This window comes from Pecten maximus, unplaced genomic scaffold, assembly GCF_902652985.1.
Source record: "Pecten maximus unplaced genomic scaffold, xPecMax1.1, whole genome shotgun sequence".
Taxonomy (NCBI): domain Eukaryota; kingdom Metazoa; phylum Mollusca; class Bivalvia; order Pectinida; family Pectinidae; genus Pecten; species Pecten maximus.
The window spans coordinates 65973-93145 of record NW_022979876.1 but is presented as its reverse complement, the minus strand read 5'-3'; the positions used below and the strand labels follow the sequence as shown (position 1 = coordinate 93145).

The following is a 27173-nucleotide window of genomic DNA, read 5'->3' as shown; positions in this document are numbered from 1 at the left end:
GTTTTTATATGAAAGAAGAAAATATTTGTAAAACGCAACAAAGAGTATGAAGATGACTGCTGACGAAGAAAATTGTTTTCAAAATGTATACAAATTGTCGTATGTAGGGCCAGATATGACCAGGGACTATGATCATTTAAATGGTTGTTACTTAGGTACGGGTCACATGCACAGTAGCCTCAGTTTCCAGTACTAATTAAAACAGGGAAATGTTACAGGGAACAAAGTTTTACATTACAGTGACCGGTTACGACGTGTTTTCGTTGATGAAACGTCGGAAAAAGATAATCGAAGTCACTCTATTGTATTCTAAATTAAATGTAAAAGTATAATTCCTTCCTTCTAAAAAGAGCTTTGTAATTCTTGAAAGCAAAACACTAGAAACAATGGATCCTAATTTGTAATCGCGGATAATCAACACATATCACTACACATATGAGAGAGACTAGTATGTATAATTAAAAACAAAACATTAAACGGGTTATAGATTTCATTGCAACGGCGGTATTAAATCTGTCAAACCTCTATATAAAAGACACCTGAGGAACAAGGCAAAACTGTTCTGTATAGAGAGGTGCCCTCCATATAGAGGTTCATTGAGTTGTGTCCCTCAAAAACGAAAAAAAAAAAAATATATATGATTACAGTACACTATATATCTGCTGATTTATTATAGTTAAACACTAAAACCAATAAATACAAGAGGCCCTTGGACCTTAACGGTCACCTGCGATTTGAAATATTTCATTTAATCTAATTGACACTTGTGGCCCCACCCAGTGCGGGGGGGGGGGGGGGGGGGGGGGGGTCATTCAGAGCCGACGCATGTATATCAGTAAGCACTTACCCCATGCTGAACTTCTTTTAGAAAGTTGAAATGTATTGCATTAGAAAGCATACAAATGATTGACAAAAATCGGATTTCCTTCTATAATATATAGCAAAGTTTACCCTCTCCCAACGGGCAAACGTGAGTAACCAGGGTCATGGAATTCACAACGTTGGTAAAGCACCACACGTCCATTCAATCTGAGAAAAGCTTCCATCTTATATTAGTATTGAGATGCTTTTTTGTTTTCAAATTACAGTCAATTTGACACTTTTTAACCCCGCCAATCAGGTCGTTGGGGTCAGTCAGAGACAACATGTGCATACCATTAAAATGTTATCCCAGGCTCATTTTAGGTCACCGTGACCTAAAGACAAATAATAAAGATACATATAAATTCTTAATTAATTTTCAATTATCTGTCACAAAAAATAAAGTTGATTGTTTTAATTGATATTAAGCCTTTAGTTTCAAAAAAATAATCTTATCAATATCATATTATACTGAATATCTATTCAGACAAATACTCAACATAGTCGAAAAAGTGTATGTAGTTCTTATTTAAACAATATTATTAATCATCAAAATTTTGGAAAATAAATATGATTGAAATATCTTTCATATAACAACATAAACCCTTTATAAATGAAAGTGTGTTTTCCTCTGATAATCATAATATATACGCATTTAATTTGAGATATATTTTCTGAAATCCATGAAGGGAATTTAATTTTAATTTAAATACTGTTTTCTGGTTCAGTCAATTACTATAGCGTATACAAAGACACTTGGAACTCTGCAGTTGTTCTTAACGTGTTGCGCAGTCATATTCCGAGGTGTTACGAGAATGAGAAAATGGCGGCTGACAACCATGTACTTACCAGTTGCGCCCTGTCAGATTTGAATACGGATGTTACGGAAGTAAAACAATTATGACAGACATAACTATTGCGTTGTCCCTCTTTTATTGGTCTTCTAATGATTTAAATTACTAACTGATCATTCTTGTTGTCTAAGCTATGGATGAATGGCTAGCTGTCACCGGTTAACTTGAGTAAACAAACACATATGCCGATGGCTTTTGGTCACTCTTTTGTAATGACTGCCAATGCTTACAGGTAACATGACAATCAGTGACTGATGTTGTGGCTTCCCAAGTTAGCATTGATGCCAGGGGGAGACACACAAATATCAACACAGCTATGGTTGCTCGTGTCCGTGATACGGAATTTTTAAAAACATAACGTACAAAAATAAGTGTTCGCTGTCCGCATTAGGGAGGTGTCCGCTATATGCATGGTATTTATATAGTGATTTCCATTGGGGTTTCCTTAAACTGTTAAAGACAGGTGTCCGCTTTATAAGGTGTCCGCTATAACAGGTTCGACTGTATCAGTAAACAGTTTAATTTCATTTGTTACACACATTTCCATTCGTTGTAAATTTCATATTATTTCTGCATGAACAACATTAATGTTTTGGTAAGCAAACAACATGATGGACTGGAAATGAACGGCATATGCGGCTTAAACTTATTCAACATCGAACAACTGTGTGCTCCAGCTGGGTACATCCACGTAAAAATAACCGGCTGACGGATGTTATTGTTACCAGCATAAACTGAATCAGACCGATTCGTCGCAAACCTTTCCACAAAAAAGGTCAAGAGTATAACTCTTGATTTGTATGGAATAAGTCTTGCTTTAATCCGTTTACTAGTGTCTAAACTGCATTTTATAGATATTTCGAATGATACCAATTGAAAACATTTCATTCGGTCGGCAAACAACATATTGGATTGAAAATGAATGGCAAATACGGCTTTAAACTATTTTACTTTTACCACTGTGTGCTTCAATTTCCTCTTATTAAAATAAACAGGCATTCTAAGCTAAGCATGCGAAGATAATCTGTGGTAAGGTAACGCGTGTTAACAGCTGATGAAACATTTCTATAACGGTAACTACACGGCCGGTAATTGTTCTGTGTATAGAGAATTAATCTATATCGCTTTAACTAACTTGAATTCTGATTATATTAAGCGATATAGATATTTTTTTTTTCTAGAAAATAATGAATCACCATTTATAACTCATTTATAAGTATGACCGTTTAATAGATCATTCAGTTTGGTTTCATTTGGATTTAAACGGTAATGATTTGGAATGTATGATTTCCTACCGAATGTTCAATGATTGTGGTAAAACAAACCAAGATAATGATATAATATATCTATTATATACTCATCTCCGACATTCTCTTCACACAAGGTAAATATTTCCTTCTGGAACTCCTTTGTTACCTACCAGTTTCAATGGAAAAATTCAAATTACAAGATCGATCAACCGGCTTCGTTGGACGTAAAATAGACTGGTCTATAGATAGAGAAAGGACGAAATAGTTCACATTGTTTGGACGTTAGGTCTTGATCGTAATGGTGACGTCTGCATTGTTAGTACGTTATTTTGTTTTGCTTCCAAAAAAAGGGACGGGAAAGATTCCCATGTTATGCTTATAATTAATTGAAATAAGTTAAAAGGTATTTTATAGATTTTTGTTTATTACATACACCAATGTATTGTTTTCTCACAATAAAGAGAGCACATCGGACTATACATACACAACATTCTGTAGTCTATGTATCTCAAACAATATTTTTTGACAATTTTCATTTAACAATATTGTTTGAAATACATAGACTACAACATTTATAGTATACACACATAGATTCCAATCATGCATGTAATCGAAAAAAAAAGAGATTCGCATAATGATTTTGTACTTGGCTGGTTAAATGGTAATTGCTGTGACAATTTGGCTGTTAATGAAATAATGAAGTTGATTAACTACTATATATGTAGTTTGGAATATGTGAGCACGGATTTCTATATCTACCGGTAATATAAATGCACCGAAGTGTATACATTTCTATGCTATTAGCCACGCCGGAGTCGTCCCAGTAAACTGCAAGTAGCATATATATATATATCAACATGAATAATGATAGCAAGAAAACACACAACGTCTTTAAGCCGTGTATTTAAACTACGAAATGCTCAAATAATTGTAAAGTTTATGTATGAAACCCACTATAAAAAGTCAGACAAAATAATTATAAGCTATAGTATTGAGGATAGAATTTGGTTTTCTTCAAACAATTACAAACCAAAAACATACATTATGTCCCCGCGTGGACAAGTAATGATTTATCAATGTTCATCGTCTTCTCATCCGTCACGGGTCGTACACGTATATGGATCAATTTCTCAAACAGACATGTTACTAGCTAGATACTTCAGATATATGTGGTGACTAAATTATGCAATTAAGGACTTTGCTAGATCACGTAAAAATAAGTCAGATATCTTTCACTAAATAACGAGCCCCTTATGTGGCCTCTCCGAGTTCATGGCATCGGAGGTCATGCACAAAGCGCCATCTATAAACAGGTCAGCTAAATCAGTAGTGACTAAATGCATAGGCCTATATATACAAGTATTGAATTGCAGATCATTTAAACCACATCATTTATCAGCAGCAGCAATTGAGACGTTAATGTAGTTTCGTAGACTCACTATACGGTATCCAGATGCTTTTTTATTTAGTTATACCCATGATCGTCACGGAGAACCGTATCACTTTGAATTTGAGTCTTACATTTGGGATAGGACACTTGCATGTAACTTACAAAATCTACCAATCGTTTCGACTGCTAGCGGTAAAAACATAGGCACACGTATCATTTATGCCCATCGCTCTCGTCATTGCTGCGGGAGCGATCTCGCCGCGATGTCGCTGCGGGAGCGATGTCACCGCGATGTCGCCGCGAGAACGCTGCGGGATCGATCGCTCGCGGCGACAATGCGGGAGATTTTAATCCCCTCCGCTCGACCGCCGCTCGTCGCTCCCGCAGGGTTTGGGTACAAATCACCCTCCCAGTACTGTAGATATCACTCATATCGGTATACCTTTCACTGCTGACAAATTCGATTGATATCAATAAAATTAGATATCTGTTTGTGGTTGCATAACATACAATAGTTTTCTATTGCTTCATCAAAATCATACTGATTATCGGTGCATTTAAGACGCGTGCAAAATATCTTTTTGGTAAATGCATTCCTTACCAATGATACTGATTAACACTTGTAAATTATTGATACAATTCTGCAATTTAATGTCGGGTGATTTGATTCAGGGTGATGTATTGGGAGCGGCAGCAGCATGGGGTCATCTGGACAACGTGGACATGTTGCTAAAGAATGGCGCCGACCCTAATAAGGTGAGTGTTAAAGTTTATTCTATTTGTTTAATTTAGTGTTTCTTAGCAACAAATCAATTGTCATGTTTACCTTTAAGCGTCCGGAGGATGTATTCCATAGAAGACATGTATGCACATATAACACACAACACATTTCCTCTGGTATACACAAAGACAAGGATACGAATTTAAATTTCAAATCTGAAATTTAATTCTCAAATTGTATCTAATATTAAATTGACATTTAGAGCTTATCTAGCTCTAACAGTTTCAATTACATATAAAAGCGCAAGTGATAATTGACATATTAAGGACCACCTTGCGCATATGCATAAAACAGTATTTTTGTATATATATTTTCTTGCAAAGTGGTGTGCTCTCAAGACACTTCAGTGTGAACAACGAGTAGCTTTCGTTTTTCCTTCAAAACAAATAAGGATAAAGCTTCTAAATATAAACGAATATGCACGTTCTATGACATCTGAATGACTTGAGTAAACCTCATTAATAACTTATTACACAATTCGATATCCACAATTCTGGTGATGATTTCTTTAAAAAAAAACAGATATCCACCCGAACAAGGAATTTAAGGTAAATAGCATCAGTATTTCAAAATACATCTGAGTGTTTAGGCCATATCATTTTCTTTCCTTATCTATGTAATAATCATTAGATATTTGCAATTTACAGGAAAATTTAACATGACCAATCCTGATGTTTACTGTTATATTGTGGTTAATTGACGGTAAAAATATGATTTTGTGCAAACGTATACTTGATCACATCAATATTATGTATATCAAGAAATATTATCTATATATAGATAATTCACTATTATTTGATTCAGGTAGAGATTGCAGCCAAAATAATGTTAAACGTAATATGTTTCGATATTTTCTTGTCTCGATCAAACAGTTTTGTTTATCTATCAAAGTGTCGGTGATGTCTTGCATATTTAGTCATGGGTGGTCTCGCGTCAATAAGAACATTGTAAAGATACAGAATAAAATAGATGTAGTGATTAGCAATTAGCATTTTAATAAGCGTTTTCCCCATTTTCGTTCTTCGGCTAAAAACAGTTAAGAATCAATTGTAATACTATTAACGACGAATTGTGCACGTTCTAAGATATTTTATTGACTTGTGTGACGCTCTTTAATAACCTTTTACACAATAAGGTATCCACAGGTCTTTTTTTTTTTTTTTTTTTTGATATGCACCTGAACAGGGTGTTCAAACATGTTGATAGCGACAATGCGATTCCATCGATACTATTATCACAATTGAACTAAACCTATCAATATTGAGTACAAACTAACGATGCATGTGTCTGATAAGTGTTCTTAAACAATATCATGAGACGCAAAAATTTATTGCATATAGTAAAGGAGAAGCCTGTAGGGAAAAGTTTGAAAAAGAGTGGAAAAACTGGGGGGAAATCTCCGACTTATAATTACCCTATCTCTTTTTTTTTCTCCAGTGCCGTGTTGCTGATACTCATTAAATAAGCAGATAATAATTACTTTCCATCTCCTATCAAGGTATATTATTTTAATTTTATGTATTAAATGGTCCCATCCTTCTTTGTCTATCTTCTTTGTCTATCCCCCCCCCCCTCTCCCTGTTTTCCAATTGTGTGTGTGTAAGAGGTACTTATAAGTGTGGAGCGTGGTCAATCCTGCTGATGACTCGGTAGACGTGGATAGAGTTGGTATGACCAACACAGAAACTGAGCCCTCGACAGGATTGATCAGGCTACCAGGAAACTGAATATGTATGTGTGTGAGGGTGTATGTATGTCTATCAGAGTACATTCACATTTATAGGAGTTTGTATGGTTTCCTATGTACATGAATTTACCTTTGTAGTTAATGATGATGATATTATGAAGATGATTATAATGATGATTATTATGATGATGAGTATGATGAGATTATGATGATGATACTATGATGATGAGAGTATGTTGACTTGTATGATGATGTGATTACGATGGTGATGATGAGTACGATGATGCGGATGAGGTTGCTTTTAAGACAATGAAAGATCTTGAGGTTATTCTGATCATGATGATATATAATGGTAAACCATACATTCTGGAACTGATGTGTGTATGTTTGAGGGTGTGTATGTGTGCATGAGGTTATTATCTATTCATGTATTAAAAATGTCTTCAAAAATTAAAAATAAAAAAAAACAAAAAAAACAATGCACTTGCAAGTTGCGCCCTGTCAGATTTGCATATGGTTATTTTGTAAGTAAAACAATTATTACATGCATAACTATTGCGTTGGCCCTCTTTTGTAGTCTTGATACTTATTCAATTACCACCTGACAATTCTGGTTGTCTATGCTATAGTTGAATGACTAGCTGTCCCCGATGAGGTTGAATAAACAAACACCTCTGCCGATGGCGATTAGTCACTCTCCTGTAATTACTGCCCATTGTTACACACAAGTAACAGGGCAATTAATTGACTGGTGTAGTGGCTTCTCAAGTTACCATTGCTGCAAAGGGATTTTAGTGAAAAAGGCTCTGCTAGTTATTAAAAACGTTTTATTACAAATAACAACACAACTATGGTTTCTCGTGTCCGTTACACGGAATTTTGTACTACTTTACGGACAAAAGTAATTGTCCGCATTAGGAAGGCTTCCGCTATATACATGATATTGATATAGTGATTTGTATTGGGGATTCCTGGAACTGTCTTTTATAGACAGGTATCATCTGTTTAAGGTATCCGCTATGACAGGTTCGAATTAATCAGAAAAACAATACCATTCCATTTGTTACACACATTTCCATTCGTTATTAACTTCATGTTATATCCGCATGGAAAATAATTTTGATCAGCAAACAACATGGTGGACTGGAGATGAACGGCATGTGCGGCTTAAAACTATTCAACTTCGAACAACTGTGTGCTCAAGCTAGGTACATCCACGTAAAAATGACCTGCTGACAAATGCTAGCGTACACTGTTCGTCACAGTTGTGTCTGTGTAATGTGCAATGTACATATAAAGCCCAATACATATCCTTTAGTACACAGCAAATGTAAATACATCATATATATTATTTGATTCCGGTAGAGGTTGCAGCCACAATAATGTTAAACGTAATATTTTAGATATTTTCTAGTCTCGATCAAATATTTTTATTTATCTATCAAAGTGTCAGTGATGTTTTGCATATTTAGTTATGGGTGGTCTCGCGTCAATAAGAACAATGTAAAGATAAAGAATAAAATACATGTATGGATTAGCAATTAGCATTTTCCCAATTTTCGTTCTCTGGCTTAAAACAGTTAAGTATAAAGATAAATAATATTAACGAATTGTGCACGTTCTGCTATATTTGATTGACTTGTGAGACGCTCTTTAATAACCTATTACACAATAAGGTATCCACAGGTCTGGTCTTTCTTTTTTTAACTATGCACCTAAACTGGTTGTTTAAACGTATTAATAGCTAAAATGCGATTCCAAGGTCCATCATCACATTTGAACTAAACCTATCAATATTGAGTACAAACTAACAATACTTAAGTATAACATGGCTGTGAAATAAAATGCGTCCAGTTTCTTCATTATGACTGTAGTGAAATTCCTAAATATGTATATTCTAAGCATCGGAAGTCATAGTTCTAACCGGTTGTTGGACACTTACATCCACTAACAAAATCTTAGTTATTATTTCTTAATGGATGATGGAGGGACATCATTTTATTTGGTGATGATTTGTGATAGATATGCAAATACTTTACCAGGTAAAGGAAAGTATATCTGTTACATCAGAAATTACAAAATACATCTGAGTGTATCAGCCACATTATTCTTGTTTCTTATCCATGTCATACTTCTAATATTTCCGATGTACAGGGAAATATAACTCATGTTCAGTTTTGATGTTAACGGTAATATTAAGGCTAACCTCGAGCAAAATTATTTACTGTTTTGTAGTTATTTATTCGTACATTTATTAATAGAACCAATACAAACCTCCTATATGTTCGCTTAATATATAATGTTTTTTTTTTGTCATTACTCTAATCAATTTTGATTGTAAACCAACAAAACAATAGTATGCATACAAAACAATACATCTGTACATATCAAGATAAAGAATACACTTTCTTATGTACTATCATGTATCTTTCAATCGACCTTCTATATACATAATACCTTAATTTAACAATATCGATTTAAGTCAATGCATAGTGTGAAATAAATCAAAGATTTGGAATATGATAAAATATTTAGGTAACGCCCGTGACGTGTAACCATGTATATATACAATTTACATACATGTCGGGTAATATTAGTATGAATGAATTCAATGAGCATAACTTATTAAAGTAGACCTTCAATTAAAGTGAACCAATGTACCAGGTACAATACACCCAGTAAAATATATGTCCGTGGTAGGCCATGAAAGAGGGCACGAACAACACTGTTCAACATGGCATGAGACATTCAACTCCATCTTTGTTGGCATAACCTCTGTGTGAAGTTTATCAAGGATATCGATCCCAGACAAAGATTGTATTTCTTTGATAAAGTTCAAAGTGTTGGTCAAAATGGTCAGCTTTAGTACATGACACACCACCTAGCCTATATATAGCCATTTCAAATGTAAACATTCCCAAATACAGGTATTGTAAGGGATCAAACTGCCTAACATACTTAATGCATGCTTACCAAATATATACAAGTAACAAATTGGAGAAAGAGGCTGGATATATGTAGTTTTTTCATGCACACCGCGTTATCTCATATCGAATATTAGCCCTTTATTGAAATCACAAATATGACGCAGTCAGAAACCAAGTAACTGCATTAAGTATTTACCGATGTTGGAGTTGATGCAGCTTAATATTTAAATCTCTCATCTTTGAAAATTTGTAAACACAATGGGGAATCTACGCAATCTCGTCTCTTTCATACATCATGTTCGTGCATAAAGGACCAATCACTGACGTGAGGAATCGTGCTGAGGGATTAAGGAACAGCTTATTAGATTTGGCTTTCCGGTTACATGGAAATCTCGTCATTTTCATTTTCAGAACATCCAGATTTGTTCGGTAAATAAAGTCTAGGTGAGGGGCCTAATGCATACCTTCCTTTCACGTTACCGCTCAACGTGTTTATATGTCGAGTGAAGTGTTTCATTTTCGTTTATTCTAAGAGCATCGAGTTTTGTTCGTTTTAGTTTTCAGTGTTATTTTAGCGCGGTGTGGGTTTTTACAAATTTGTGCATATCAGACTCATTTACGTGCAAAGCGTTATGAGTTAGATTTAAACCAGGCATTATATACAAACTGTGTACTGGATGTATGATACACAGAAGACACTTTTCAAAAACGGTCCAACTGTCTGTATCTCCCTGCCGAAAAAAATGCCATGCTATCAAGACACAAGTCCAATGAAAAACTGATATGACGTTTGTGATAAAAACTGTAAAAAAAAGTTTGACTTGGGTCCCAGTTTATAGAAAATCATATAAAAATGAAAATATTTGTTAAATACTACAAAGAATATGAAGATGAACGCTGACAGTTTCAAAAATATAATCAATTTGTCGCATGTAGGGCTTGATAGGATCAGGGCTTGTGATAATTTAGAAATGTACTACTGAGGTACGAGTCATAGTATCTACAGCTTCCAGTACTAGTTAAAGCGGGGAAAGATTACAGGGCACAAAGTTTTACACTCCCGTGATTAGCTATGGCATATGTTTGTTGATGAGACGCCGGGAAAATTTTAATTGAAAACTAGCATTATCAGTGTATGATTAAAATAAACATCAAACAGTTTATGGAGTCCATTGCAACGGTAACAGTAAATATCAGAAAACAGTTGAATTACTTTTGATACACACATTTCCATGCTTTAGAAACTCCATGTTATTTCGCATGGAAAGAATTTTGGTCAGCAAACAATATGATAAAATGAACAGCATACGCATAACGATACAAGCGTGAAATTGAACAGACCTATTTGTCGCGAACCTTCCCACAAAAAGGATAAAAAGCGGTACGAGTAGTAGCAAATAAAACCTCCACTTTTATCATCAATTCACCACCCAAAATAATAATCTTTATTGTAAAAGAAAGTATAAATAACGATTAAAATTGTAGCTAATTATTAACATTGCGTTGAGTAATTCAAACTGCATTTTTACAGATATTTCAATTGATACACATTACACACATTTTATTTAAAATAGAAAACTTCATGTAATCCAACAACATATTGGATGGGAAACAGGCATTATTTGATAGAATAAGCTAAACACACCCACGCGAAGACAATCTATGGTGCTAGGGTATCCCGAAAAAAAATTTGGATTAAACCGATCGTCGATACCATTCCGAAAAAGGGGCATGGATTTTCGTTAAAAAAAAATTCGAGAAAAGAAGTATATATAGATAATATAAGTTGAAATAAAAATATAAAGAAATGGACAAGTTCTATAATATATTTGAACAGTTTACGTGATCATTTTCTTTAACCGATTAGATAGCCACTCATTTCGTTATTACGTTTTAATGCAAATATAATCGATTTGTATCAATAAAATTAAAAATCTATTTGTCGTTACATAACATACCATAGTCTGTTTATTACTACATCCAAATCAAACTGATCATCTGTGCACTTCAGAGGCATGCATAATACCTGTACAGCAAATGCATTCTTTACCGATGATAAAGATTAAAACATGTAAATTATGTATACAATCCTGCAATTAAATGTCGACTTTTGATTCAGTCTGATGCATTAAAATGGGCAGCAAGACGTGGTCATCAGGACATCGTGGAAATGTTGCTAAAGAATGGGGCGGACCCTAATAAGGTGAGTGTTAAAGTTTGATACTTGTTCCATTTAGTGTTTCTTGGCAACACATTAACTGTCATCTGTACTGTAAAGCGTCCCTGTTTCTGTGTGAATTATTTAACAAACAAAAACTATATCCATATATAGCATACAACACATTTCCTCTGGTTGCACTTATATCAGGATACGGTTTTATTGATCATCAATTTGAAATTAAATTTCTCATACAATATCCATTACTAGATTTGTATCTAAACATTAACTAGATACAACAGTTTTACTAATTCATTTAAGTGCTGGTGATTTTGACATATTAATGATGACCTCGGAAATGTATAAAACAATATCATTTATATATGATATCTTGCATTTCCTACCTTTAACTTCATACCAAACAAAACTGTGAATAAATCAATGAGAAGATTTTTGAAATTTCAGTCAATTTGACCCTTTTTAAACCCGCCAACCAGGCTCGGGGGTTCGGTCAGGGCCAACATGTGCATGCCTTCAGACAGTTATTCCATGCCGATAATGTTAACCAGGTTTGAATGAGTTCCAAAGGAATTTCCAACAAATAATAGTCAAAAATATGATTTCTCTATATAAATTATAACAAAGTTTACCCTCTCCCAACAGGCAAACGTGAAACCTCAAGGTCATGAAATTCACAACTTTGGCAGAGCACCATAACACCCTCCCATCTCTGAAGAGTGTTTGTTTCTGACACATCTAAGAGTTGATCAGAAGATTTTTGAAATTTCAGTCAATTTGACCCTTTTTAACATCACCCATCAGTCCCTGGGGGTCAGTCAGGGCCAACATCTGCATACCCTCAAACTGTTATCACATGCCCATTTTAGGCCACCGTGACCTAAAAAGACAAATCATTAAAGATAAAGGCTTAATTAATTTTCAATCATTCATCTGACAAAAAAAATGAAGTTGATAGTTTTTAATTTATATTAAGCCTATAGTTTTGAAAAAATATCAAATTATACTGAATATCTATTTAGACAAATACTCAACAAAGTCAAACACGGAAATGTAGTTATTATTAAAACAATTTGTATTAATAATCAATTTTGGAAAATACATATGTTTGAAATATCTTTCCTTTTACAACATTAACCCTTTATAAATGAAAGTGCATTTTCCTCTGATAATTATAATCCCTTAGCATTTATTTTGAGATATATTTTCTGAAAGTTCTGGTTTAGTCAATAACTATTGTTTATGCAAAGACACTTGGAACTCCTAAGCTGTGCTTAATAATTATTCAATTACCACCTGACAATTCTGGTTGTCTATGCTATGGTTGAATGGCTAGCTGTCCCCGATAATGTTGAATAAACAAACACCTCTGCCGATGGCGATAGGTCACTCTCTTGCAATTACTGCCCATTGTTACACACAAGTAACAGGACAACTAATGACTGATGAAGTGACTTCCCAAGTTAGCATTGCTGCCAGGGGATTTGAGTAAAACAAGGCTCTGCTAGTAATTAAAAACTTGTTTATTACAAATAACAACACAACTATGGTTTCTCGTGTCCGTTACACGAAGTTTTGTACTACTTTATGGACAAAAATAAGTGTCCGCATTAGGAAGGCTTTCGCTATATACATGATATTGATATAGCGATTTGTATTGGGGATTCCTGGAACTGTCTGTTATAGACAGGTATACTCTATTTAAGGTATCCGCTATAACAGGTTCGAATGTATCAGAAAAACAATACCATTTCATTTGTTACACACATTTCCATTCGTTATTAACTTCATATTATATCCACATGGAAAATAATTTTGATCACCAAAAACATAATGGACTGGAAATGAACAGCGTGTGCGTTTTAAAACTATTCAACTTCGAACAACTGTGTGGTCAAGCTAGGTACATCCACGTAAAAATGACCTGCTGGCAAATCCTAGCGTACACTGTTCGTCATAGTTGCGTCTGTTTACTGTGCAATGTACATGTAAAACCCAATACATATCCTTTAGTACACAGCAAATGTAAAGACATCATGTATATTATTTGATTCCGGTAGAGATTGCAGCCAACTCATGTCAAATGTATTATGTTGAGATATTTTCTTGTCTCGGTCAAACATTTTTTTTATCTATCAAAGTGATGTTTTGCATATTTAGTTATGGGTGGTCACGCGTCAATAAGAACAATATACAGATAAAGAATGAAATAGATGTAGTGATTAGCAATTAGCATTTTAATAAGCGTATTCCCCATTTTCGTTCTTCGGCTTAAAACAGTTAAGTATAAAGAGTAATAATATTAACAAATTGTGGACGTTCTAAGATATTTGATTGACTTCTGTGACGCTCTTTAATAACCTACTGCGAAATAAGGTATCGACAGGTCTGGTATCTTTTTTTAATATCCACCTGAACAGGGTGTTCAAACAAGTTGATAGCGACAATGCGATTCCATCGATTTTATTATCACAATTGAACTAAACCTATCAATATTAAGCACAAACTAACGATACATGTGTATAACATGGCTGTGAAATAATTGCGTCCTGTTTCTTCATTGTGACTTAAGTGAAATTCCTAAATATGCATATTTTCAGCAATGAAAGTCAGTTCTAACCGATTGTTGGTCACTTACATCCACTTAAATAATCTTCGTTATTGTTTCTTAATGGATGCTGGTGGGGCATAATTTATGATGATCATAAAGGTCCTGTTTCCAAAATGGCCCCTTCTCTGATTCAAATTTCCTGTTTGTGGTGCATTACCCATGCCGTTGTGGTCACAAATCTATAAAGTATAAATATTTAGGTCACTTGGTTTGTTTTTTATGGCTACTCAAAATAAGTTGATAAAATGTGCATGTTATGTAAAATATTAATGAAAATCTAATAAAATGATGGTCACCGTAAAGAATATATTCATGGCATAATTGTGACAAAAAATCATGTTTCCATCGCGCCATTTGGCTGGAAGAAACAATCTCAAAAATGCCATTTTCGATGATAACATTTTAGACACAAAAACTTTTTTTTATGCTATTAAACAGTACGTAATATGCTATTGATGAGCGGAAAAATCATCAACATGTAAGTGGTGGAACATTTTCAAATGTTGGGTTGAATTAGCCTATGGTTGAATTGCCGATTTTCGAATTTCTTCAGATAATTATCAAAAACACGAGAATATTTTCTCGGTATGTTGAGAATATGTACACAGATATAAAAAAAAAGTGAGAGAAACACCTTTTCATAAAAAAAAATCCAAGATGGCTACTTCACAAGTCCCCGTGGTTGAAGACATTGGCTGACAAATAGACAGAACAACAAATAAAACGTGTTCCTTATGATTTTGGTTGGTTTTCGCATTTACGGGTGTGTTCATAGCTACGGGCGATTGTATAAATTTATAAGTTTGGTTAGTCACATGGTAACGGGGATCTTTCATATCGAGCCCCAAACATACTTTCGACATATGCACTCCGTTGCCGCATGGAAAACTATTTCAAGTTTTGTCGGAATTTCTTCACCTGTGGTTGTAATGGTCGAAGGTTTTCCAGCGCCCTGTAATACCCAAGGTAGTACAAGATACTGGAGATGTGCGCACACATTCCCATCGTTCTCTCTCCAACTGGGCACTGGCAGTAGTAGTCCTTTTGGGGCCTCATCATCGGGTGAAACGGTAAACCGTATCCAAACGTTATATTTCGTTTGGCTTTTGTGTCGAGAATGTATTTGACATCGGAGAAGGTAAAGCCACACCTCATAGTCTCCGGCATCACTTAAATGTTCGGCGATGTAACCAGGAGCCAGATATATCTGATACGTTTCACACGTAATGGTTCTCAAGTAATCGAGATCGAGACGGGGAAAGAGTACGGAAGATGCATCCATCTTGACAAACTCGGACCTTGCCCGTCTAGATAGATCCGGATCTGTCTTGACTCTCTGAGCTAAACCATTCGGTGTTGTCAAACGGTCCTCCATACGTTCAGCCATTAGCCTATCTTTGGCATGTCCAAGTTTTGCTTGGACGTCAGAATGTTGACTTTGATCGGGTTTCAGATATGACGGCATGCTAGCATTGAGGCCAGACGCTTCGAGAACTGGCAACGACAGGATATGGGACGGGGAGTCGTCTTCTTCCTCTATTTTCTGGTTCTGCTCGGGTTCAGGTTCAGGCTGATTTTTGTTCCGAAGATACTTCATGTAGCACTTCTGGCAAATAAGTGCGTGCTCCTTTGCTGACATTAATCCTTGTTGCACCAGCGTATCTATGAGCCATTTATATTGTGGACTATTTACATCGCGTGCACTTCTGTTCTTATTGCCACTACGTTTCTTGAAGTATAGTTGACAGCATTCTCCAACACATTTACCCTCCATCTTGAAACAATAATGATTGGTTTATAAAGCGTCGATAAAGTAACAAAATAGTAAGCCACCGATGATTGCTGTAAACAGCTTATACTTAGTAGTTTGGTACAATTATGCGAAACTGTGTGATAAATAACGAACAACTAATTACACAAAATAACAAGACAATATAATCAATCACATTCAATACCTCCAAGAAGCGCAGAATTGATTGATTACTTAGAACAAAATAAAGTATTTCATATAGATATTATACCTATTCAATGTGGCGTGGTCGGTAGGCACAAAGAAAGTGAGACAAGTCAGAGTCCCAACCCTGACAGAGCCACAACGCTTTGGAGATGGGACAATAAAACAAGGAAAGTGAGACAAGAATAGCTAGCGTCGAGTCAATGATTCCGTAAACGTATAGACAAAGACAAGAAGATACGGATAAATGTACAAGGCCACACGATCAGAAAATTCAAAAGAGGACAACTTGAGATAGAACAGTATTCATGTATCAGGGTGTCCTCAGTGTAAATCTTTATATCGATACTGTTTATTTAGTCGTTAGATATCATAAAACTGTCATGAAAATATCCATGCTAGCTGATATTCAATATCAAATTTTGTATATAATAAGCTATATAATAGGGTTTCAGACAAGGTTGTTACTCATTTCCCCTTTTCTTTCAATTTACAACCACATTCAGGCGGCGATATGAGAACGTTCCACCACATGAATTAGCTGATTTTTGGTACACATATGAAACAAGTAAAGCAGCTCTATCCGATTTTGTGATGGAAATTTGCATCCAAAACTATATAACGGGAGAAAATTGCAATTTTATGGCATTTTTCTTCATAACTGTATCTCTGCAAGTGCATTTTCATCCGAGAAAAAAAATGTTGTATGTTTTATGAATGAACGTGAAGTTTAGGAAATATTTATCAAGAGAAATTTATACTATGTTGCGAATTACAATTTCGAGATAACCTTCTTTTATTCACGACCTTATGTCTTTGATGCTCAAAATTACAACTTTATGAAAATACATTTTCACTAACATCATGAAATCTGGGTGTCGGAAAGGTGTAAAATTATTCTTCGGAAAAGAAAAAAACTGTAGTTGAGCTAGATAAGAAATTATACGGGGGCAGGCTCCTATCCAGAATTAACATTACTGGAAACAGGCCCTTTATTTGATGATGATTTATGATAGACAGGCAATTATTTTACAAGGCAAATGTTAAGTATATCTGTTGCATCAGTGTTACAAAATACAAATGAGTATGTAGGCCACATTATTCTTGTTTCTTATCAATGTAATATTCATTAGATATTTCCGATGTACATGGGAATTTAACAGCATGACCCATCCTGATGTTTACGGTTATAGTGCGCTTAATTGAAGGTATAAAAAATATTTAAAAACATATTTTGTGCAAACGCATACTTAAACATTATATTACTACATATGTGTTTGCACTTAAATCTGATCTGTATCAAGGTCCCTGCCAAAATCTGCATTATGTATATCAATACATTCTATCTATATCTATATAATCATACATTAATATTTTACATTAATTCTCTCGGACGGAATTATTCATTGTTTCGATATTATTTATTCGTAGAATTGTTTTACAAACTTCCTGTATGGTTCGCTTAATATTTAATGTTTTTATTAATATTTATCTATTCATTTTTCATTGTAAATAACCAAATAATGCATACAAATTAATGCACATATATATGAAAAAAATACACTTCCTTATGTGCTTTTATATATCTTTCTATCGACCTTCTATATACATAATACCTAAATTTAACAATACTGGACAATAACAATATTCAAGTTTTGAAGTATAATAAGATTTATAGTTGACGCACATGACATCTAACCGTGTATATATGCAATATACAAACATATCGGGTAATATTAGTAAGAATAGATTCAATGAGCACAATGCGTTCAATAGGCGTTCCATTTATGTTAACCCATTCATTAAGTACAATAAACCAAGTAAAGGAACTTCCAATGACAGTTTTAATTACTTATTAAATTCCTAGTGATATTTGACATATTTAAGATGACCTTGCGAAAATGCATCAAACAGTATTTTTGTATATATGATATATTGCAAGTCTTATCTTTAACATCATAACGAGCTGTGTATATATCAATAGACAAATAATAAAAATAAGAACGGATGTTTAAATCGATATCGTTCGGGAGCAAAAAAAAATGTAACAAGCATGTACCTGTTAAAGATGACAGTTCTGGAGATTTTAAGGGGACATGTTTAAAATGTCAGTTGTTCGAAGATGTACCTCATTACAACCCTCACACCACCCTCTTATCCCCCAACACACCCCATCCTGTTGGTTACGGACCAAACGTATTTCAATACTGGGGAAAACTGCCGACGTTGAATTCCGTCTCTTAATGTACTGGTCTGGCCATTATAACGGGGGCCGCGGTGGCCGAGTGGTTAAGGTGTCCCGACACTTTATCACTAGCCCTCCATCTCTGGGTTGGGCATTCGAAACTACGTGGGGCAGTTGCCAGGCACTGACCGTAGGCCGGTGGTTTTTCTTCGGGTACTCCGGCTTTCCTCCACCTCCAAAACCTGGTACGCCCTTAAATGACTGTTAAATGGCTGTTAATAGGACGTTAAACAAAAACAAAAAAACAAATATAACGAAATACTATCACAGGCTAAGACCGAAAATATTTAACAATTCATCAATGCGTCGTCAAACATGTTTTAGCATCCACGAATTCACACTGCATTCATGACAGGTCTAATCAAAATGGCAAACTTCTGTCAGCAGCGGAAAACGCCTTGCCTGTGTCAGCACATTGTTGATGGTATTCGCAGCTTCAAGCTATTCAGCTTTGAACAACTTCGTGCTTCGGTTTACCCAAAATAAACATAACAGACATACTTTAACATAATCAACTAGGCACATCCACGTGAGAGTTACCTGCTGACAGATCCTAACATTACCAGCATGAATTAAATCAAACCGATTTGTCCACAAAAGTGTTCAAAAGCTGCATTGCTATTATCTGAATATGATTTCTGCTTTTGATATCAATGCTCCGCAAACGACCTACCAATAATGTGTTGCAAAATAGGTTTTTTTCCCATAATACTCAACTTCGACATTGCCCACATAAATTACCAATTCACCAGATAACATGATCACGTGGTGTATCCTTGAACAACCACCCTTACATTTTTTATATCTTTATACATTTCATAAAAGCTATCATATGTCATTGATATAGATTCACATTCATTATATACATTCATATTTGGGAAATCACTTTTCAATATGAAAGACAATGATCAAGAACTTACTTCGTGGATTCTAAAATTCAGTTAAATGGAGCATCAGGAGATCTCTGTTTTCTTAAACAATACAAAAAACATATGATTATGGTGATATATATCTTAGAGCTGTCCATTTCTTCACATAATTCACACAAAAGGACATCAGGACATTGTGGACATTAATGAAAACAATGGCGCGAAGTCTATTTATGTGAGTTTTCATAGTTCATTCCGCATTATATATTAGGAACTTCGTGCCAACAAAATCACTGTCATATAAACTGTTTGTCCTCTTTGTTTCTGGTTGATTAAAACATGTATTTACATATAATAACCAACACGTATCTTTTGGTATACACCAAAAATAAAGACATTGAAATGGTTGAAATATTTTTTAATTGTAAATTTGAAATCACACTTTCCACTCATATGTATTATTTGAATCAGATAGGGATTACTGAAAACAATATAAAACATTGTCTTTTAGATATTTATTTATCCAGATCAAATGGTTTTGTTAATTTATCAAAGTGTCAGTGATTTATCGGCGTATTTATTTGGCATATGAAACAATATTTGGAATTTTGTTTAAATATCAAAAAATAGATCAGAATATTACTCACATATAACATTGCAAGGTACAACTAGATATTGCACCACATATCGAAATTTGAGAATATCTTTAGGTTTGGAATATTTATGGATACACTCTACTTAATAAGGAACATAAATAATTGAATATTGATGCATTAACCATATTTTAGATACAAACAAACGATATGAATAATGTCGAAAAAAAATATTAAAAAAATCTACTGACCAAGTTGCAATGATAACTATTTAAGTTATTAATGGGTTTCACAATTCGGTTTAGTTTACACATCTATTCGAAATAATATTGTTTCCAAAAAGACAGAAAAACAAACGACAGTTGTTTTCATACACTGTACAAATTTGATTTTAACTGTTCTTAATTTTATTTGAGTTTTGTTTTCTAGTCTCTAGATTAATATCAATGAGTCGTTTGTATAATGAATAATGAATATGAGATACCAAAACATTTGTTCATTGTGTAGGTCTCATCCTTGAAACGTGTCACTTTTTTAAACTGAATCTGTCATCATTATTGACACTGTCGGAACAGACAAATTGGCTTTCTAATACTTCCTGGCGTTGAATTTCGTTTATTAATTTACCGGTTTCGAAAAATAAGTCAGCAACAATATCTGAATCGTTTACTATATTCAGAGATTTTGTGAATAGATACCACGAGCTATCTGTTCATTACATTTTGAAACATTTCACGAGCATATTATTTGAAAACACAAAGAACATGTAATGATTATCCATATACATATTCCGCATGGAAAGATAATAAAAAGTCTAGATAAAGGAACTACTGAATCACATGAATTCCAATAGACGATATTGCTGATATTTACCACTGTCTTGCTTAAATGGGGTTTTCAACACTTGTTCATTTACCCAAATATTTTTTGCTCCATCATCTTGTTTTGATTTCAACACCTACAATTCACCTAAATATATAGCACCTTACACACTAAATAAACTCCTCCAGACAACACCTGATTGAAAAAAAAATATATATGAACTTTGGAAGCTTTACTTACTCCAATTAGTAGGCCCTGATGCATCCATCTTCCTATTAAATCTTCTGTCTAAATTGGGATAACACACAGTTTTTTTTTAAATTATTATTTTGGTTTTCTGTTTCCTTCAGCACGTTTCCGTACTTTTTGATCAAATTAATTCTTAATAACGATTGTTTAACATTCCACTAGCCAATCAGTTATTATAATATAAATCATTGAATATTATGTCGATAGTGTTTTTCCCATTTCATTTTAGTTTACACATCTCTTTGTTATATATAATTATGTTTCTCAAAAGTTATGCAAAGCGAGAACTTTGTTTTTAATCTACTGTTTTCATTTGCGATGTTTACTCTTAAATATATGTTAGTATAACTATAATGGACTTATCGTACATATGAAATGTACTGCTATAGATATTGGATGTTCAAAAGGCATTACCTGCTATTTATCTCATTCGTGTGTGGATAATATTACTCTTGTGTGTATGTTCCATGATGAGACTGCATTGGTTCAGTTTGAGCATGATTTTTATGTTTTCAATTTACGCTGGGCAGTGTTGATGTGTACAATCGATAAAGTTTCACATAACACTTCTGATTTCTAGTACTCAACGCAATCATGATGACAACTACGTCTTATGTAAAGGCTCTTAACATAATTGAAACTATATAAGACAATGTTAAAATAAATAACGACCAAATAAATTGAAAGTATAAGAAAGGAATTCGATATTAAGATGGACACAAAACAATGCTAAAAGTAACAGGATAATAACGGAAAGTGTTCTTGAATGTTACCATCATAATCATGAAGGATTTCTCAAATTACGTATAAGATAATTATTCAATTATTTTTGTATCAATGGATTCAATAGATATAACTTATTAACGTATGCGTTCAATCAAAGTGAAACAATGTACCAAGTACAATAGACCAAGTAGAAAATATGTCCATGAGAGACCATGAATGAGGGCATGAACAACATTTTGGTGAAGTTCAACATAACGTGCGACATTCCACTCCTCCTTGGTTGACATAACCTAAGTATTAAGCTGATAAGGGATATCGATCCTGGACAAAGATGTTACTTCTTTGATGAAAGTCAAAATGTTGGTAAAAATGGCCAGTTTTGGTACATGACATACCGCCTAGCTATGAACTGTTAATGTGATCATTATCCTTAACAAATCTCTCACATAGATATCCACTCATGTTGGTACTACGTTTCAATACAAACATTTTCGATTGATATGCATGCGATATCTGTTTTTAGCTCACCTGCACCGAAGGTCCGGTGAGCTTATGTCATGGCGCAGCGTCCGTCGTCCGTCAACGTTTGCTTCAAGTCGCTACTTGTCAAAAATTATGAATGGATTTGAACCCAATTTGGTAAGAAACATCCTTGGCAGAAGGGGAACAGATTTTGCATAAACTGTAACTCTGACCCCCGAGGGGCAAAAGGGGTGGGGCCCAATAGGGGAAATAGAGGTAATTCTTTTAAATCGCTACTAATCATAAAGTTATGAATGGATTTGAACCCAATTTGGTCAGAAACATCGTTGGGGGAAGGGGAACAGATTTTGCATAAACGGTGGCTTTGACACCAAAGGGGACAAAGGGGCGGGGTAAAATAGGGGAAATAGAGGTAATTCCTTTGAATCACTACTAGTCATTAAGTTATGAATGGATTTGAACCCGATTTGGACAGAAACATCCTTGGGGGAAGGGGAACAGATTTTGCATAAACGATGACTCTGACCCGAAAGGGGCTGGCGCCGAATAGGGGAAATAGAGATTATTCCTTTAAATTGCTACTAGTCACAAAGTTATGAATGGATTGGAACCCAATTTGGTCAGAAATATCATTGGCAGAATGGGAACAGATTTGCATAAATGGTGACACTGACCCCCAAAGGGCCAAAGGGATGGAGCCCAATAGGGGAAATAAAGGTAATTCCTTTATAGCATTACTAGTTATTAAATTATAAATGGATTTGAACTCAATTTGGTCGGAAACATCCTTGAGGTAAGGGGAAGCGATTTCGCATAAACTGTGATTCTGGCCCCCCAAAAAAACAAAGGGGAGGGTCCCAATAGGGGAAATATGGGTAATTTCTTTTAATCGCTACTAGTCATAAAGTTATGATTGGATTTGAACCCAATTTGGTCAGAAACATCCTTTAGGAAGAGAAACATATTTTGCTGGTGACTCTGACCCCCAAGGGGCCAAAGGGGCGGGGCCCAATAGGGGAAATAAAGGTAATGCCTTTAAATAATTATTCGTTATTAGGTTATGAATGGATGTGAACTCAATTTGATCAGAAACATGCTTGGGTGAAAGGGAACAGATTTTACATAAATGGTGGCTCTGACCGCAGAGGGGTTAATGGGGCGGGGACCAATAGGGGAAATAGATGTAATTCGTTTAAATCGCTACTAGTCAGAAAGTTATGAATGGATTTGAACCCAATTTGATCAGAAACATGCTTGGGTGAAAGGGAACAGATTTTGCATCAATGGTGACTATGACCACCGAGGGGCCAAAGGGGCGGGGTCCAATAGGGGAAATAGAGGCTAGTCATAAAATGATGAAAGCATGTTCTAAAAGCAATTCTGTCTGGACTTCATTAATCTATAAAGCAGTTTAGATTCCAACTCTATAACCAAATATAGCATTATAGATTTACAAATAAAACAAATTGAATATGAACATTATTTTGACATTTGGTCTAATCCAACCAGGTGAGCGGTACAGGCCCCATGGGCCTCTTGTTTGTTACATAACATACCATAGTCTGTATATTGCTTTAGGGAAATTTTACTGATCATCTGTGCTTTAAAGACGCACGCAAAATATTTGTATTGCAAATGGATTCTTTACCGATGCTATTGCTTTAAGTTTTGCTCGTTTGGCGCCGACCTTAATAAAGTATTTTTTGTTTTATTTATTCCACTCGTTTTATTCAGTGGTTCATGGTTGGGCTACAGATCTACTGCCACCTATACTGTAAACCTTCCTTGTTTTCATGCGAATTATATAACAGAAAGTAATGTATGCACATATAGTGCATTTCCTTTGTATACAACAACAATGAGGTACGATATTTTTTTCAAATAAGAAATTTAAATCATTTTTTATTTCAATTATGTACATTACAATATTTTGATTTAGAACATATCTAGATCAAGCAGTTTTGCTAATCTATTGAATGCCAATCATATTTGCCATATTTACTGAAGGCTGGCCTTGTGCAAATACATATAAAACAGCAATTTATAACATTTTGCAAGTCTTATCTTTAACATTATACTAAGCTCTTTATTCATCAATAAAGTAATGTTAAAAATAAGAACGCTTGACAAAAGAGCGAAACTATCAAAGAAACGGTGCAAAATGCATATAGCTTTAATCAAGTTAAATGACGGATCGGGATAACTCTTTATTTCTGGTTCCGATAATTGACCTTGAACTAAAGGGCCTCGTCCCGTTTTGGGTGATATATATATATATTTATATTCATTTCGAGGAGCCTATAAAGAATAATTATGAAAATAAATAGCTTTTTGGTATAGGGGTGTTTAAATATGTTGACGGTGACAAAGTGATTCCATCGATTCCATTCTCACATTTGAACTAAACCTACCAATATTGAGAAAAAACTAAGAATATATGTGTATATTTTTTTTTCGTTTTTTGATCCTTTTTTTATTCTCCAAGCATTATTAATATATATAAACTTATAGCTATGCCATTGATATATATATTTATATACTGAAACGAAAAAGAAACGCAACATGGAAAATTGTGATTAATTTTGTATTAAATATACATATCTGTATAAAAATCGCGGAAATAAACATGCACCCTGCCTAACACCCATACCAATCTTCAAAATCACCCAAGTGTGACTAGAGACCTATGCACTTCCGGCGCGGTAAAAACATCAAAAACCGTGCCTGTACAAACATATGCGTTCTTTTTTCATTCAAACCAGTATCAATTCATCACTAACATTGAGCCACATCATCGCCAATACTTTTGCAAACAATAATTCCTTTTACAATTATGCCACGGTTATCAAAGGTTGATAGAGGACGTGCTATAGCGATGCTTCTGGCAGGGAACACGCAACTTCACGTCGCTCGACAATTCAGAGTTCACAAATCGACTATTAGTCGATTAGTTTCACGTCTTAACGCAACAGGAAGAGTCGATGACCAGCCGAGATCAGGACGTCCACGCGTAACGTCGCGACGTCAAGACCGGGTTCTTAGGTTGGCACACCTGCGTAACAGGAGATTAACGGCCGCTGAAACGGCAAGGAATACGATTGGTAATCATAACCGTCGAATTCATCCCCAAACAGTGATCAACAGACTGCGTGAGGCTAATTTGCGTGCAAGGCGACAGTACGTTGGTTTACCACTAACACCGCAACGTCGAGCACGTCGTATGCAATGGGCAACGGCACATATGCCCAGACGTTTTCCTATGAGACGTTGGAGGTCTATGCTCTTCACCGATGAATCTCGATTCACGTTATTTCGAGCAGATGGCCGTCAACGTGTGTACCGGCGTCGAGGCGAACGTTTTGCTGACGCCTGTGTTTTGGAACACGACCGATTTGGGGGTGGATCAGTTATGGTTTGGGCGGGAATCTCCCATGGTTTGAAGACGCCTTTGGTGATAGTCAATGGGAATTTAACGGCCGTACGCTATCGGGATGAGATCCTTAGGCCCCATGTTGTGCCGTTTGTTAGGCAGCATCATCTAACCTTTCAGCAAGATAACGCGAGACCACACGTTGCAAGAGTCTGTAGAGACTTTCTTGCGACACAGAACATTGTTCCTATAGATTGGCCTCCATATAGCCCCGACCTGTCCCCAATCGAGCATTTGTGGGATGAATTAGACAGAAGAATTCGAAATCGCCGTAACCCCCCAAATACCCTCCCTCAGTTAGCAAATGCACTCGTCCAAGAATGGAATAACATTCCAATACGGAAAGTCAATGCCCTGATGAACTCAATGCAACAAAGAATTAGAGATGTGATAACTGTTCGAGGAGGACACACACGATATTAGGGCACGGTTTCAAAACTGCTGCCATTTCAACTTGGATTCACGTAGGGTACTACCAATCATGACCTTCTAGCAAAGTGACCTGTTCTTAAAAATCTCTAAACATTTAAAGGATGTTACATCAATATTCAATATTAACTATTACATATGAAATTTAAACATAATGCTCACAAGTATTATTTTATTAAACCTACAATTTGAAGTTGCGTTTCTTTTTCGTTTCAGTATATATAATGAATAGGGATTGCCAGGGATGGGAAGCCCTGGAATCAACCCCCTGAACATTTGTATGTCCTCACGCAGGAGGGCTGGCTCACTGCGCACAAATTAATTCTAACATTATGTAGAAGGGAAGGTAACTTTGGCAAAATGTTTTCTTCACTATAGTCTATAAACATTCAAAAAGATAAGTTCAGAAGGTATCGTCCGAAACGTTAACGTGCATAAGAAGTAAATTTAAAGTATCAACTAGTATAATATATACTATACATATATGGATTTATATGTTACTCTACCTGTTCAGTACAGATGCATATGATTCTAATACAGAAACAGAACAGAAACAGCAAAAGAACATCATATTATACACATTATACATTCACACTAAGGACTAAAAACTATGTACACGCAGTACATCAAATCACATCCATAGCCACACAAATAGGTATACATCACATGACGATTGACATACTAGCTTTACAACTACTAAATCATGTTTATGTATACTATTATTGTACACAAATGAATACCAATTGGTATATATGTCTATTGAACGGGAGAATATACGTATATATCACAAAAGTATATATTTTTTCAAGTGTATATGTAGGTAAGTTTGGGAATAA

At 34.9% G+C, this 27173-nt stretch overlaps 1 protein-coding gene across 1 annotated transcript in view; it reads left to right on the top strand.

Moving 5' to 3' along the window:
• LOC117319258 (kinase D-interacting substrate of 220 kDa-like) overlaps positions 1-27173 on the top strand; it is a 96879-nt gene that overhangs the window by 12531 nt on the left and 57175 nt on the right. The window contains exons 2-3 of the mRNA XM_033874090.1: positions 5028-5111; positions 11870-11953. Coding sequence (XP_033729981.1) covers positions 5028-5111; positions 11870-11953 — 168 coding nt within the window. The remainder of the gene's footprint in view (positions 1-5027; positions 5112-11869; positions 11954-27173) is intronic.